The following is a 16,980-nucleotide window of genomic DNA, read 5'->3' on the forward strand; positions in this document are numbered from 1 at the left end:
GCATTTTTGCAAGGACTTTTTCCATAATTGCAGATTAATGCAGAAATGGGACAGTACTGTCTTATGAATGAGCGCATGTCAAATTCAGGCGCCCGAAATGGACAAATCTGCCCAACCTTGGTGGGTAGTCACAGCACACCTACATCTCAAGCATATTTCTGCATGTGTGTGTGTCCGGCACATTTGATCTACATGCCAGAATGGTTCTTGAATTCTAGTACAAAAGAAAACGACTGAACAACTCCACACCATTTTTCTGGAGGAGCTTCAAAGTTCTTTGCAAAGAAAGAGCTAGCTGCACCTCTGCTTCCTTTAGCCCCTAGACTTTGATATCTGAAACCACGCTCCCTGGTGATCTTACCCCGAGGGAACATGTGGACCCTAAATCTCACAACAGCAGCAGGGGGGTTGTCACCCCCTCCACACCCACCCACCCACCACGTGCCCTGCTGGGCTCTTACCGTTACGGTGGGCACAGCAGTGACGAGAGAGTAGACGAGGACGGGAGGTGCCCGGCTTGTGTCTTCGGGGCCAGGGTAGGGCTTTGCGTAGGCACTGTCGTAGCAGAAGAAGCCTTGGAGGTGGACCGGGAAAGTGTTCGTGTATTCAAAGTGGTACGCCAGCACCACAGTGCCCGCCATAATCACCAGCTGGAAGTAGAACATGGCACATCAGGCAGGGCAGCGGCGCTGAGGACTGAATGGGAGACAGAGGCAGCCAGGAGAGCCGGGTCCCTGGAGCCGCTGGAGCTTGGCAGCCCCCACCCCGCCCTCTGCCTGCTCCTCCGTGCAAGATTCCTCGTGTACTCCTTTTCACGCTTGGGTGCCTGCTGTAGCTGTGCATCACATCACGGCTGGCGGGAGAGGCACCGAGCTTGCCTGACTCAAAGTCAGGCAGACAGTTGCCTCCTTCTGATGCAACCCCTCCTTCTCCTTCTCCTGCCCCCCTCCTCCTGAGCACCCAATAACTCCTCGGGCTCCGTTCCATATCCTGGCGATTTACTGCAGATGATCGCAGGGAGAGGGCTGGGTGTCTGAGACCACGTGTAGGTGACCACTGTCAGGTGTGCGTGCAGGAGCCAAGCCCTGTGACCAATAGGACTTTGCAGGACTGGGGCCTTCCTAAGTTTGTACTGAAGAGGCAAGGTGCAGCCTCACAGGTGAGGCCGATTGGTAACTCACAGCACCTGATGGCAAGAGCCAAGAAAAGATATAGGGTCAGCATTTCCCTTTGGCTCTTTGCCACAGCAACACGCTCCCTGCCTTGCTGCATTTGGCTTCTTGCTTCCCGATCCTTGAACCTCAGCTTCCTGACCCTCAGACCCTTGGCTTCTTGACTCCTGGCTCTCTGACCCTCAGACTCTTGGCTTCCTGACTCTTGGTTTCTGGAGCGCCGTTCCTACTCCCACCCCGCCATCTTGCCCCTGGTCCTGACGTCCCCTGCCGGGACTTCAATCGCCTGTGAACCGGACCGTGGCAACCGCATTTTCAGGGGCTTGGGAGCGGAAGGGCAGAGCTCTCGTACACCTGCCCGTTTTGTTTCCCATCCCGGCCTGCCTGCCAGGCAACTGTTCAAACTACAACCCATGTGTGTGGCTCATGCGAAGGAGCTCTGTGCAAGGAAGGGGCAGTGGTGTCTCACTGCTGACACTGCCCCAGAGATGTACACCTCATTGCTGGTCTCCCTCTGATGGCTCCTCCAGATTGCGTGGGGAGGTCTGGAGTGGGGAGGTCTATGTCTGTTTGCCCCTCTTCAGACGTCCATACTCAACATCTCCCAGAGCTGCCCTGGCTCCATGGGGTGGGTGGGTGTGGAAAGAGAGGCCTTTGCAAAATTAGCAAGGAACCATACAGTTGTTGACTTGGAAGGGACCTCAAGGATTATCTAGGCCAAACCCCTGCAATATAAGAAACACTGCTAAAGAATTTTGGACAGATGGCCACACGACATCTGCTTAAAAACCCCCAAGGAAGGAGAGAGTCCACCACTTTCCAAGGGAGTCCATTCCACGGTCGAATGGCTCTTACCGCCAGAAAATTCCTCCTGATGTTTAGTCAGAATCTCATTTTTTTGTGATGTGAATCCATTGGTTTGGGTCCCAACCTCTGGGGCAGCAGAGAACAATCTTGCTCCATCTTCCTTGGAATAGCCCTTTAGATCAGGGGTAGGCAACCTAAGGCCCAGGGGCCGGATGCGGCCCAATTGCCTTCTATATCTGGCCCGTGGATAGTCCAGGAATCAGCTTGTTTTTACATGAGTAGAATGTGTCCTTTCATTTAAAATGCATCTCTGGGTTATTTGTGGGGCATAGGAATTCGTTCATATTTTTTCCCCAAAAATATAGTCCGGCCCACCACAAGGTCTGAGGGACAGTGGACCAGCCCACGGATGAAAAAGGTTGCTGACCCCTGCTTTAGATATTTGAAGGTGGTTGTCGTCCCCTCTTGGTCTTCTCCAGGCTAAGCCTACCCAACTCCCTGAAGCATGTGCAGCATCAGTCTCTGCACCCCAGCAAAGCAACAGGACCCAGCAACAGAGGAAACAACTGTGTGCAATCACACGTCCCTGTTGATATTCTAAAGGCTGCTGCAGCAAAATTGCCTAGATTGCGTTGAGCAGCTGCTCCAGGACTGGCAAAATGCTTTGCACTGGACATGAATAAAATACTTTGAACGGCTTCAAAGGACTTGGAAGCACAGTTAATGCAGAACACAATATGTTCAAGCACATTGCTGAACAATGATTCTTCAACATCAACTTTGTTGGACTGGTCATGTTGTGCAGATGCCTGATTATTGTCTTCCAAAGCAACTACTCTATTCCAAACTTAACAATAGAAAGCATAATGCTGGTGGTCAACAAAAGAGGTTTAAAGACTATCTCAAGGTAAACATTTCAAAAAATTTAGTATAAACACTGACAGTTGGGAAACACTGGCTTGCGAGCGCTTCTATTGGAGAACAGCCTTGACCAAAGGTGTCATGGGCTTTGAAGACACTCAAACTCAGGACGAAAGGGAGAAACGTGCTAAGAGGAAGGCATGCTTGGCAAACCCTCACCGTGATCAACTCCCGCCCGGAGACCTATGTCCCCACTGTGGAAGGACGTGTGGATCCAGAATTGGCCTCCACAGTCACTTACGGACTTGTGTTCATGGAAGACAATCTTACTCAGCTACAAGTGATCACCAAAGAAGAAGAAACACCCCTTAACTAAAGCATTGGGGTTGTCCTTGTGCAACTGAGCCCTGGAGGCCTAACAAACCCATGCCGGCTACTCCTTTCTCAGTACCAGGGAAACAGTCACTTGTTCATTTGGCTAAATCCAGTGGCATCCTTACCTCTACAAACACAAAGCAGGGGATGATGGAGATGCTTCTCTTAAGCTCCTGCTTATCACCAGCCATGTCGACAGGGCCTGGATCCCTCCTCAAGGAAAGACGTAAACTACAGAAAGGAGATACCAAAGCATGTTGGTCAAGTGGCTTTCGGACAAGCAAGAATATTGTTACGTGCCATTCCTCTCTCTGAAAAGTGTGAGATTCCAGGCACTTACCCAGGATTCATGTTTCTGTCAGAAATTAGGCACAGAAATTAGGTAAAGACCGTGGTGTCTTTACAATATATGATTTTATTTACACAACCTGCACCTAGATGGAGGGATTGCAGAGCATTTGCAGCCTATGATGGACATGGGTGGCGCTGTGGTCTAAGCCACTGAGCCCCTTGGGCTTGTCGATTAGAAGGTCGGTGGTTCAAATCCCCGTGACGGGGTGAGCTCCCGTTGCTCTGTCCCAGCTCCTGCCAACCTAGCAGTTCGAAAGCACACCAGTGCAAGCAGATAAATAGGTATCACTCTGGAGGGGAGATAAACAGCATTTCCGTGCACTCCGGCTTCCGTCACGGTGTCCCGTTGCGCCAGAAGCGGCTTAGTCATGCTGGCCACATGACCTGGAAGCTGTACGCCAGCTCCCTCGGCCGATAAAGCAAGATGAGCGCCACAACCCCAGAGTCGGCCACGACTGGACCTAATGGTCAGGGGTCCCTTTACCTTTAAAGACCCACCCAGCTAGCTCTGCTGAGCTGGCTTGGTTTCTCAGACTAACTAAATCCAGGGGGTTTCCATGTTTAGTAAAGTTTAATCAAACTTCATTTCTAAGTTTTGCTAAATGCAGGAATTATGGAGAGGATCTGACACCCAGCCATCTAGGGGAATCTGCCCCCCCCCCCCACCCATAACAATAGATTCTGATTTGGTCACACACACACGTTTTTCTCCAGTGCATGGTCATAATCTCAACCCTTGAAAGTCACCACTTCATGTTGCCGTGCTTTAAGGATAAGCACGCACCAATTTAAGTACATTGTTGTTGTTTCAGCTACTCAGGCTTTGCAAAGGAAGCTCAGATTTTGTCTAGCAGCTTGGGTTTCCCAAGGCTTATTTCAGCTAGTCTGCGGAGGAGTCAAAGCTGTTTCCGTGCTTTGCTTTGGTTTCGCAAGCTGAGCCCTTGGAAAGCTTTCCTTAACTGCTAAAAATAAACCTGACCTGGAAGTCTGGAGATCAGGCTTCAAACCAGGTGTTTCAAACTCCTACTGGGAGCAGCGATGGTACAGCATGCGCGCATGCAAAGTGTTTAATCCTTGACTTGCTGCCACTTGTGCCCAAATGCTTTTTCATGTGACCCTATCAGGAGATGATAAAGAGTTTGCTGCTCCAGCCAGCTCCCACCATGGAGTTCTCTGTAGCCCCACAGGCAAGTTATTGTTCATGGTTCCTATGGGGATTTCCCCTTACCTTGTCACATTTGGATGTTTCCCATTCCACAGAAGTCGTATCATAGATGAAGGAACTGGCTGTGACCTTCTGTATATTGCTGAATTTTAACTCCCATCATCCCTGACCATTGGCCATGCTGACCAGGGCAGATGGGAGTTGGAGTCCAGCAACACCTGGACATCATCCCTAAGCTACAGAACCAACCAGGGTGGCATTTTGTGTGTAAGTTTGAAATGACTTCTCTTTTGAATAAGGGTGAAATTCATTGTGGAGCTCTTCCGTATAGCCCTAAGCTAAATTTCTCCAGCCAGCTGCTGACCCTTCCTGCTCCTGCCTTGATGGCATTTTTTATTTTAGTTGCATTTTCATTTGCAGGCTTCTCCTCCACTTACGCACAATGGACTCTCACACAAGTGTGTTTACTAAGGTTACCAGATTGTTTTCAAAGAATCCGGGGACACTATTTTTTTATTTTGAAAAAATCATTATTTTTTTTTAAAAAAAGAAGTAATATCTTCTCTTCTGGGTCTCTTCTAGAATAAGAATAAGAATAATTTATTATTTATACCCCGCCCATCTGGCTGAATTTCCCCAGCCACTCTGGGCGGCTTCCAATCAAGTGTTAAAAACAGTACAGCGTCTGTCGCGCAGCCTTCCTCTGGGTCCCAGCCTGATCTTTTGGAGTGCTATCTGCCGTGGAGTAGGCTCAGATCGGGCCTGGGCTCAGCCACGTGTCCTTGCCCTCCCGGTGCTCTCCTACCTCTTCTCCTGAGTGGCAGCAGTGGTGTGGCAAGGTCGGGGCTCCCCTCTATTTTCTCCTTCCTCTTTCTCTCTCTTCTTTCTCCTTCTCCTTTCCTCCTTCTCCCTACATCAGCTCCAGGGTTTTTACTGGCCCTGGAGCACTGCTGGGCAGTCGGCCAGGTGGCCAGGCGCTCTCGCTCCTGGATCGATTTGGGTTATGGGGGATCGGCAGTTCCCCCAGTTGACGTGCCAGGCGTCCCTGGTTCCCTCTCGGCAGTGGCAGCAGCGGTCTCAGCAGCCTGGAGCCAGCCTGGTAGCGCAGTTGGCTCTGGCTGGCTTCAGGAGCTGCTCGCTGCCGTGGCACCCACCATATTGCCTCGAAGGAAGTCCCCATATGATGTGTCTTGTGCCATTGAACCAATCACGCAACATTCATTCCCTACTAAGAAATCTACAACACTTAAAATATAAATCCGGGGACATTAAATGAAATCCGGAGACATTCCAGGGACGGATTTTGTCCGGGGACAGATTTGTAAATCCGGGGACTGTCCCTGGGAGACGGGGACATCTGGTAACCATAGTGCTTACCCACAGTGCTGGGAAATAAATGATTTAATTCAAACCCGGGAATGGTGGGAGAGCTGGAGAGTCCTTGTGGCTCACGATGAGACCCTTCCCAGAGCCTAAAGAGGACGTCAGTGAGGGCAGAGGAAGCCCCAAATAGACTCAAGGCACAGCGGGGCTTTGTATAGGCTGCTCAGCCTCCCCACCCAATAGCTGACGTGCAGGAAAGTTCAGCAACAACTGCTTTCTTGTGCGTTCTTCAGCCTCCAGCCGGTCCCCAGAGCTTCAACTCTAGATATTTTAGTCTAGATTGGAGAGAGAGCTGGAGAGCAGGAAAAAAGCAGGTGTTTAGGTGCTTTTTAGCAAATGCTCCCCATTTTACATGATTTCGGTTATGAGCACAGGAGGCCAGAACATAACCCATGCATAGGTGGGAGGGATGGAGACGGCAATGCCTGTATATTGTGTCTTTACTCCAAGTTTCTCAAGGCTACATTTTATCCTCAGCACATTTTATCCTCAGCACAACCACTCCAGGTAGGATTACTCTGAGAAATAGTGACTAGCCCAGGGTGCTGCATGGTCCCCTAAGTCCTCATCTGATGCTCTAACCACTATACTGCGCTATGCTACACTGGCTCTTACACTGATGGTTTCACATACTCCGTCATGGAAAGGATGTTCCAGCATCTAGTTGAAAGAGGGCTATGGCACCTAAATGAATAAAATTAAAATAGCATCTTCCATTTTAAAAATGAATAAATGATACCAGGGTGGTTTGTTAAAAAGAAAGAGGATAAAATGAAATCGGTGTTAAGAAAAGAAAACAGAACACAGTGGTTAAAAACAGCAGGATGAAAACTAGCTGTTTCTTTTTTCAAACCTCTCTCTGTTTGAATTACTCACACCTAAATATATGTCAGTTTCACTTCTCCTCCTTTCTCCAGTCTTAAATTCCGTTCTCCAAATTTTGCAAACAATTTTTGTGTTTTTTAAAAAAGAATCCTCATTAAAATTCATCAACATTTGATGAATTTCTAATAAATATGCCATTTTGACTACTGTAACACATTTTGGCAAGTAATTTCCCCATATGTAATGCATTTGTGTGTGCTATTTTCATGTTTCTGCACGCTTTCCCCAAATATATGCATTTTTGTAAATACTGTCTGGTTGCCAAACTGCATAGCAATATTCGGCTATGTGCGAATTTCAAAGAATACCTGCATTTTGGTTCACAAAGCGCAAATTTGACAAATTTGGCTTTAAATGGGTCCTGAGTAGAACTTCTTCACCAACCCCACTTGCACCACCCAAAATTATATTCTGTGATATTTTACACACCTAAGAATGCAATCCACACTTTCCTGTGAGTAGGTACTATTGAATAGTGAGATTTTATGTGAGTCAGACATGCATAGATTCGCTCTGTACATCTTGACATATGAAAAATGAAAAGTCACTTTGCTGCTTCATCACATAGCCTGTATTTGATTCTTCTGAGAGGCTGAAGAAGGGGTCAAGTTCTTCAAGATGATGAACCTGGTGGGATGATTCTAATGTGTTGAAGGGATCAAGGGAATAGAGTTTGTGTTCAGCAGGCTCAGAAATCCACCCCAGAAATCCAGTCTGCCCATTTTCCTGTTCCCACATATCATCGTGGACACATCTGTCAACAGAGGTGCACAAAACTGCATCTGACGGAGAATTTGAACACCTCAGAAAGAAATCCAAGTTTCCGGTTCAAAGGGAGCTCCTTTCTAGCTCTCATAGTTGCTACATTGCATTTGAATTTGTGTCAATAGTATCTGGGGAGAAAAATTGTGGTTCAATGTAGTACATAAGCATAGTGAACTGGGGTGTGTGGGCATCTGTGCAAACTTATATGCAGAGCCATTTTGCTGCCTGAGGTGAAGGACATTACAGTCATACCTCCGCTTACGTAGAACCTCTGGATACATAATCTTCGCGATGCGAACACGGCAAACCCTGAAGTATTTTTCTGGGTTTCACCATGCGTGCATGCACAGAAGCGCTTTACGTGCCGTGCACATGCACATGCACAGAAGCGGTCCCCTAGTTGCGAATTCCTCAGGATGCAGCTGGACCTCTGGAATGGATCCTGTTTGCAACTGCAGCTAGCAATGTATGGTGTTCCTGTCAGAAGTGGACTGGACTGGTAGGCTGACCTGAGGGCAACAAACTAGGTATCCCCACGACGGAGTGAGCTCCCGTTGATCTGTGCCAGCTCCTGCCAACCTAGCAGTTTGAAAGCACACCAGTGCAAGTAGATAAATAGGTACCGCTGTAGTGGGAAGGTAAATGGCATTTCCGTGCGCTCTGGTTTCCGTCACGGTGTCCTGCTGCGCCAGAAGCAGTTTAGTCATGCTGGCGACATGACCGGGAAAGCTGTGGACAAACGCCAGCTCCCTCGGCCTGAAACCAAGAGGAGTGCCGCACCTCATAGTCACCTTTGACTGGACTTAACCATCCAGGGGTCCTTTACCTTTTTAAAAAAACTTTTTTTAAGATACAGGGCGCAGACCCAAACAGTTCTGATAGCACCGGTATCTCCTAGCATGCACTGCCTGAGGTAACCTCACTTTACTTAAAGGTAGGGCCGGTGCTCCCGTGTGTGTGTGTGTGTGTGTGTGTGTGTGTGTACACCCACACCCACACACTGTATTATACAGTCATACCTCGGGTTAAAGTCGCTTCAGGTTGAGGGTTTTCTGGTTGCGCTCCACGGCGACCCGGAAGTAATGGAACACATTACTTCTGGGTTTCGCCGCTCGCGCATGTGCAGACGCTCAAAATGATGTCACGCGCACGTGCAGATGCGGGGTGTGTTCTACTCAGGATGCGAACGGGGCTCCAGAACAGATCCCATTCGCATCCAGAGGTACCACTGTACACACAGATGGGCCAAGTCAATAGGCAGCTGCAACTTCCATGTCCTTTAGGCTGGCATCCTGTGCATGCTTACCAGGGAGCAAGAACTCAGCAGCCCTCATAACCAGGCTGATTATGGTTTAATGAAAGTTTCTGCCTCACTATAACGTTATAGAACCATTGACCAGTTCATGCCAGAAGATCGATTAAAACAATAAAACCCTCGATCTCACATTTGAGGGGAAAGGGAGGACCAAGCCATGAGTAGAATTGTTACGTTTTTGATCAATTTCTAGAGGAATTAACACGGTTTTATTTCAACAAATGTTAACTTTCAGCAGTTTATTTTGGTCTCTGCGTTTTAGCATACAGCAAGAGGGAAATGGTATATAGCTAACACTGGCTTCTAGGACTTGGGAGCTGGGTCCAATTGTCTCCGTGTTCCCACCCAGTTGGGCCCTGCAATTGCCTCCCTGCTTCCTTCTCCCTGTTCCTCTGTTGCTCCCCTCTTACTTCCTGGCCTCCGCCTCCATGTTTCTCTCTGGCAACAGAATCTGAAAACTCAAAACGCCCTGCTCGGAATAAAGGAGACACAACTCTGGACGAGGTAAGTGTTTTTTTAGTATACTGTAGTGATTAGCAGACCTCATTCTGAGCAAAGAATCAGGTTTCTTTATAGTGCAGGATTTGGATCGGGGAGATTTGCAGCAGAGGATCGCCCCTATTCTAAATAGTAAGACTCAGAGACGTATGTGAGAACACCCTCAGGACTTCTATTACGGGCTCAATCAATCCCAACTGTCAATCATGATAAATGCACATGGGACACAAGCTCTTTCTCTAGGTCTCTCCCATTATGAAGCAAAGGTTCTGGGTTCAACTGCCCTCCTTCCTTTCTTTTTGCACGACCACCGCACCACCAACGCCCCACCTAAAAGAACTGGAGATGACCCACCCCCAGAAGAGCAGAACCACGTCACTCCCAACAGATGCCAGCTCAGTGCCACCTGTCCCAACTTTGCTAACGGTAGGGCCGGGGCCATGAGAATCCAGCTGCAAAGATGCTGCTGCTGCCTGCCCCCTCCTCCTCCTCCTCAGTCCAGCATCCCATTGCCGAGAGCAACTCGCCAGCCCCATGAGCCAAGATTAAGACGCGAAGTCTGCCTTGCTCCGTCTTCCTGGCAAACGGAATCTGCTTACTGCTGGGCTGCAAAGAACGAGCGCCAGCAAATCTGCACCCGTGTCTGTGCGTGTATACACACACGGTGACAGACACACCAACAAACACACACACACACACACATCTCTGCACCACCATCAGAGTGTGTAACTTAGCAACGTGGCCTTTAAAACAGAAATTCAGACATATATATACACATACACACACAGAGAGAGGGAGCCCAGTAATTGTCAAAGCTGTGACAATGACTGTATGGATAACTGGGGTTTGGGGTGGGGGGAGAGGGGAGAAGGAAACAGAAAGAGGCAATTGATGCTTCGAAAACGGAGAGCCCATTTGACACAGGATGAAGTGAGACTCTGCCCCCCCCCCAGCCCCCCTGCCATCACATCAGCCCCACAGCCCAGCCACTGCATCTCTCACCTTCTGTATGTCAGTGAGTGTTGTGTATTTTTTAGGCAGCAGCCATGGCTTCCTCGGCCCACATCCAATCTCTTCTCCTCCTCGCTCTCTTCCTCCTCTCCTAAGCAATTTCAACGGTCTGCAGGATGCAGCGGGGAATCCATGCTGATCATGCCAATATCCCAATTAGAAGCTGGACCGCTGGATTAAAACGTTGTTTCGTGTTAGCAGCTGGAGCCCTTCCAGGGAGAGGAGAGGAGAGAGGGGGGAGCGACACACATATACACATGCATGCACGCGCACACACACACAGGGAGGAGAGAGGGGAGAGGAGAGAGGATATTTCAAGGGGGAGAATTCATTGAAATGCTGCCTGTGTCCGCTCTGGGTCAGAAGGGCAAGAGGCACAACCTAGACGGCTTCGCTGAAATCCATTCGATTCCCCATGTCTGCGACCAGCCTGTACTTGCAATCGTGTTGGCCTCTTTCACTCTGCTGTTGAAAAGTAACTCCCAATAGCTACGGGTTGCCCTCTTCTCTTGCCCTAAATGGTCGAGCCCTGCTTGTGAATTTCTTCCTATTTTACAGACAGGAAAGTTAAGGCGCTAGCTGACTGAGCCTGGCTTACTTACCAGGCGTGTACCAAGAGCAAGTGCCAAATCTTCACATTGTCAAGCTAGCACATTTGTTTCGAACCAAACAGGAAACGCCAAGATTTAATTACTCCAGAGTGAAAACCATAATTCAGCCAGGCATTGCGAATTAAGTTGGTATGAAAAGCACCTTCATCTTCTGAACTCTCGACAACAAGGCTTTGCCCAGAAGGTTGGCGCTTCAAATCCCCGCGACGGAGTGAGCTCCCGTTGCTCAGTCCCTGCTCCTGCCAACCTAGCAGTTCGAAAGCACGTCAAAGTGCAAGTAGATAAATAGGTACTGCTCTGGCGGGAAGGTAAACGGCGTTTCCATGCGCTGCTCTGGTTCGCCAGATGTGGCTTAGTCATGCTGGCCACATGACCTGGAAGCTGTACACCGGCTCCCTCGGCCTATAGAGCAAGATGAGCACCGCAACCCCAGAGTCATCCGCGACTGGACCTAATGGTCAGGGGTTCCTTTACCTTTACCTCATTTTAGCGCTTTAGCAAAAAATAAAATAAAAAAATCATGCCTCAGAAGCAGGAAGAAGAAGAGTTTGGATTTGATATCCCGCTTTATCACTACCCGAAGGAGTCTCAAAGCGGCTAACATTCTCCTTTCCCTTCCTCCCCCACAACAAACACTCTGTGAGGTGAGTGGGGCTGAGAGACTTCAGAAAAGTGTGACTGGCCCAAGGTCACCCAGCAGCTGCATGTGGAGGAGCGGGGAATCAAACCCGGTTCACCAGATTATGAGTCTACCGCTCTTAACCACTACACCACACTGGAATCACCCTCTGGATACAGCACTCCCAAGGATGGGGCCAGCTGGACTCTCTTAGGGAACGTAGTTAGGGATCCAATTCTCTTAACTCCGATCTGGGAAAGTATTTGAGGTTGTTGCTTTTAAGAGCAACACATGGAACCCAGTTATGGAGAGGTTGCCAGAGGGATCAGCACTGTTTCCTTGGGGATCAGAAGAGCCCATTGGCGGAAGGAAGAAACTACCCCGACCAGAGAAGAATGGCAAACCAAGTTGATGGACTATGCCGAAATGGCAAAATTAACTGGAAGCTCAGAAATCGAGAAGACAAGAACTTTAACGAGGAATGGGAAAAGTTTATAATGTAGTTACAAGACCGCTGTAAACGGGTGAAAACATTAGCAGGATTTTAACCACGCTTATAAAGTAATGGAAAGTACGGATAATTTAGAAGGACTAAAAAATTGGATAAGTACGGATATGCAGTTGTAAAAAATACTGTGAGGACCCATGGAAGGGATGGGGGGAAGTCAGGAGATTCAGAGCAATCTCAACATTTGGATTCGGAATTGCTTTTTGTTGTATGTATATACAGTGGACGCTCGGGTTGCGAACGTGATCCGTGCGGGATGCACGTTCGCAACCTGCAGCATTTGCAACCCACGTCTGCGCATGCCCGGGTTGCGATTCGGCATTTCTGCACATGCGCAAAGCGCGATTTAGCACTTCTTCGCATGTACGACTGCCGAAACCCAGAAGTCACCCATTCTGGTACTTCTGGGTTTCAGCAGTACGTAACCCGAAAAAACACAACCTGAATCAGCCGTAACCCGAGGTACGACTGTACTTTTAAAAATCAAATTTATACACACACACACACACACACTGCCCCTGGGGGAACCTGCCTGGTTTTGCTGCACATTGACACACACACACATCCAGGACAGATCCCTGATTGACGTCACCAGCAGAGCTTTGAAATGGGAGGCAGGTTGGTGTGCGGCCTCAATGCATGTTGACCAGTCACCACCTCTGACACATTAGTAGCCCCTTTGCTGCATTTCAAGTCACATTTTTCTGTTGCTGTACACACCAGAGCTAGACAGCATCTAAAAAAGCAAAAAAAAAGCAGAAACATCACCTTGCAAACAAAGGTCCATATAGTTAAAGCTATGGTTTTCCCAGTAGTGATGTATGGAAGTGAGAGCTGGACCATAAAGAAGGCTGATCGCCGAAGAATTGATGCTTCTGAATTATGGTGCTGGAGGAGACTCTTGAGAGTCCCATGGACTGCAAGAAGATCAAACCGATCCATTCTGAAGGAAATCAGCCCTGAGTGCTCACTGGAAGGACAGATCCTGAAGCTGAGGCTCCAATACTTTGGCCACCTCATGAGAAGAGAAGACTCCCTGGAAAAGACCCTGATGTTGGGAAAGATGGGAGTGCACAAGGAGAAGGGGACGACAGAGGACGAGATGGTTGGACAGTGTTCTCGAAGCTACAAACATGAGTCTGACCAAATTGCGGGAGGCAGTGGAAGACAGGAGTGCCTGGCGTGCTCTGGTCCATGGGGCCACGAAGAGTCGGACACGACTAAATGACTAAACAAAAACACCACCACACACCAGAGAGGTGGGAGGGGGAGTCTTTACCTGATGTGCATTACTTCATTTGTTTCCCCCCCCCAAAAAAAAACTCCTCCTCTGCAAGGAAGACGCCATCTGTGTGCAAGCTTTCCTCATGGCTCGGTGGCTGTGCTTTGCCAAAATCCAATCCTACCCGCTGAATCGGACCTTGTCAGATGAGCAGAGCATCCAAAGAGAGGTTTTACTTCCATGGATTTTCAGTTCAGTGGGTGAGAGGGGACTTTCACAAAAACACAGCAGCAGAACAATGAGAAAAGCTCTCAGGCCTGGGGGGAATTAATTGGTACACGATCAAAATGTGGGTCAAGCAAAAAGTGTGGATGAGCTCATATTAAGCGGAAAGGCAAGATAAGGATAATAGCAGAGATCTTTTTGTAATCCAGCTTCTTAGAAGCAACCTGACTCATCGTGACTCAAAGAGGTGAGGGGGAAATCCTTTGTAGGGTGGGGTCCAGAGGAAGAAGCCATCGAGAGAGATACTCAACATCAGAATACCGTATTTTTTGCTCTATAGGATGCACTTTTTCCCATCCAAAAATGAAGGGGAAACGTGTGTGCGTCCTATGGGGTGAATGCACGCTTTCGCTGAAGCCTGGAGAGTGAGAGGGGTCGGTGCCGCTCGCTGTCATGGCTACTTTGCTCTTTGGGGCTCGGGGGGGGTATTCCCCCCCAAAAAAAAATAAGTGCGCCCTATAGGGCAAAAAATATGGTAGATCCCAAGGCTGCTAAATTTTAAGCACAATCAAGGGAGGCTGAGAGGACAAAAGTGTGAAAAAATAACCAAAGGGAAGAGAATCAGACCACGCTTTAAGTAGAGCAGAAAATCCCTCTTTGAAGCAGAAATAATGACATAAAGGTTAAAAAATATGTTCCAAGGATATTTGGGGAAGGTAGATTCCACCCTACAGCTTATCAGTGGTTTGGGATGTGGATTCCCCTATGATGGATAGGATATTATGGGGTACTCAGAAGGCCTGGAGAGAACTTGGGGGATTGCAGTTTGCCCCAATGAGCATTCCCAAGTATCGCAGCAAAGCATAGCCAATTGACTGCAGGCTGGAGACAGGAAAAGCTTTTGACACTGCTAAGTCCAAGGGGGAAAGCAAAATGGCCCGTTTAGAAGACCCTTCTGGGAAATCTGAAAATAGAATGGAATGAAAAAAGCAGCAACACCTTCAAAAGAACGCAGCAGAGCTTCCCACAGGCTTCTAGTTGGCCACTAGTTGTTGTACAGTGGTACCTCAGGTTACAGACACTTCAGGTTACAGACGCTTCAGGTTACAGACTCCGCTAACCCAGAAATAGTACTTCGGGTTAAGAACTTTGCTTCAGGATGAGTACAGAAATCGTGCAGTGGCGGCCCAGCGGCAGCAGGAGGCCCCATTAGCTAAAGTGGTGCTTCAGGTTAAGAACAGTTTCAGGTTAAGAACAGACCTCCGGAACGAATTACGTTCTTAACCCAAGGTACCACTGTACTGGCAACAACTGATTTAGATGTGGCTGAATGATGCACGATCACGCGCACACACGCACAGCACCTAACACGGAAGTAGCCCCCAAATGTCATAAAGACGTCACACACAAAAGGGCGGGGTGCGCTTGTGTGTGTTATGCCACATGGAGGTCTGGAACATAACCCCCACACAAAACAAGGATTGTCTGCACTAGATGGGCCACTGGCCTGATTCCAGCATGCTCTGCTTATGTTGTTAAGGAGAGTATTTGCTTTGAGTGCAGAAGTCCCAGGTTCCGTCCTTATTATTATTATTATTATTATTATTATTATTATTATTATTATTAATTGAGTCTATATACTGACCTATAGGGACGTGGATGGTGCTGTGGGTTAAACCACAGAGCCTAGGACTTGCCGATCAGAAGGTCGGCGGTTCAAATCCCTGCGACGGGGTGAGCTCCCGTTGCTCAGTCCCTGCTCCTGCCAACCTAGCAGTTCGAAAGCACGTCAAAGTGCAAGTAGATAAATAGGTACTGCTCTGGCGGGAAGGTAAACGGCGTTTCCGTGCGCTGCTCTGGTTCGCCAGAAGCGGCTTAGTCATGCTGGCCACATGACCCGGAAGCTGTACGCCGGCTCCCTCGGCCAATACAGTGAGATGAGTGCCGCAACCCCAGAGTCGGCCACGACTGGACCTAATGGTGAGGGGTCCCTTTCCCTTACTGCCCTATACCCGGAGGACTCAGGGCGGTTCACAGAAAAGATCACAACATATACAATCAGAATAAAAGCAACAACCCAATAACACCCCCCCCCAAAAAAGAGCCACATTCTAAAAGGGTGTTGGATGTCAATAAGATCAGCCAAAGGTCTGGTTAAAAAGGAACGTATTTGCCTGGCACCTAAAGGTGTGTAATGAAGGTGCCAGGCGAACTTCCCTGGGGAACGCATTCCACAGATGGGGAGCCACTGCAGAGAAGGCCCCGTTCTCATGTTGCTACCCTCTGCACCTCTAGAGGAGGGTTATCTCCACATAGGGCTAGGAGAGACTCCGGTCTGAACCCCCCCCCCCCCGAGAGCTGCTGCCTGTCAGTGCAAACAATACTGAGCTAAATGAGCCACTGGTGTGACTCAGTATCAGGAAGCTTCCTATGTTCCTCAGCCAATTTGCATAGTCCTATTTCCCGGAGTAAACAAGAGGAGCAACCCACGCAAGGACGCCTTCGTGCACTGAAAGGCAGTTGCTTAACTCAGATCCTGCCTTTCCGCCGTTCAGACCAGCGCAGAAAGCTAAAAATAGTAAGCTGGTTCGAGCTCATTTTCAATGCAAAGGCACTTAAGGAAAACAAGATAACTTGACTAGTGAGTAGCCTTCTTCTCTTGCTGTCGCCTTGGCTCCATCGTTGGATCATTCAGCCTTAATAAAATAATAATAAATTTTATTTATACCCAGCCCTCCCCAGCCAGAGCCGGGCTCAGGGCAGCTAACACCAGTAAAATTACAGTAAGACATAATGGGGGGACGGGACCAATTTAAAATACACGTTAAAATGCAATTTAAAATGCAGCCTCATTTTAAAAGTAGCTCATAGATCAAAACCATAAGGTGAGGGAAATATAAGGGTCAGGCTGAGTCCAAACTAAAGAACAGCTCTGTCTTGCAGGCCCTGCGGAAAGATGTCAAGTCCCGCAGGGCCCTAGTCTCTTGTGACAGAGCGTTCCACCAAGTCGGGGCCAATCCTGAAAAGGCCCTGGCCCTAGTTGAGACCAATCTAACCACCCTGCAACCTGGGACCTCCAAAATGTTGTCATTTGTGGACCTTAAGGTCCTCCGCGGGGCATACTTGGAGAGGCGGTCCCGTAGGTACGTGGGTACTAGGCCACATAGGGCTTTAAAGGTCAAAACCAGCACCTTAAACCTGACCCTG

General features: G+C 48.7%; 1 protein-coding gene across 4 annotated transcripts in view; it reads right to left on the reverse strand.

The window, feature by feature from the left end:
- Positions 1–11,375, reverse strand: part of PLPPR2 (phospholipid phosphatase related 2) — a 41,102-nt gene extending 29,727 nt beyond the window's left edge. The window contains exons 1-3 of one of the 4 annotated variants that reach the window (XM_083483132.1): positions 10,580–11,374; positions 3,341–3,446; positions 462–650 (exon numbers count right to left, since the gene is read on the reverse strand). In XM_083483132.1, the coding sequence (XP_083339258.1) occupies positions 462–650; positions 3,341–3,406 (255 nt within the window). In that variant the 5' untranslated portion in view covers positions 3,407–3,446; positions 10,580–11,374. Of the gene's footprint in view, positions 1–461; positions 651–3,340; positions 3,447–10,579 lie in introns of all 4 variants that reach the window. The other 3 variants (XM_083483134.1, XM_083483131.1, XM_083483133.1) reach the window with 3 other exon arrangements.
- Between the last annotated feature and the right edge of the window lie 5,605 nt (positions 11,376–16,980).

Source organism: Podarcis liolepis (genome assembly GCF_965112155.1).
Source record: "Podarcis liolepis genome assembly, chromosome: 17".
Lineage (NCBI taxonomy): Eukaryota > Metazoa > Chordata > Lepidosauria > Squamata > Lacertidae > Podarcis > Podarcis liolepis.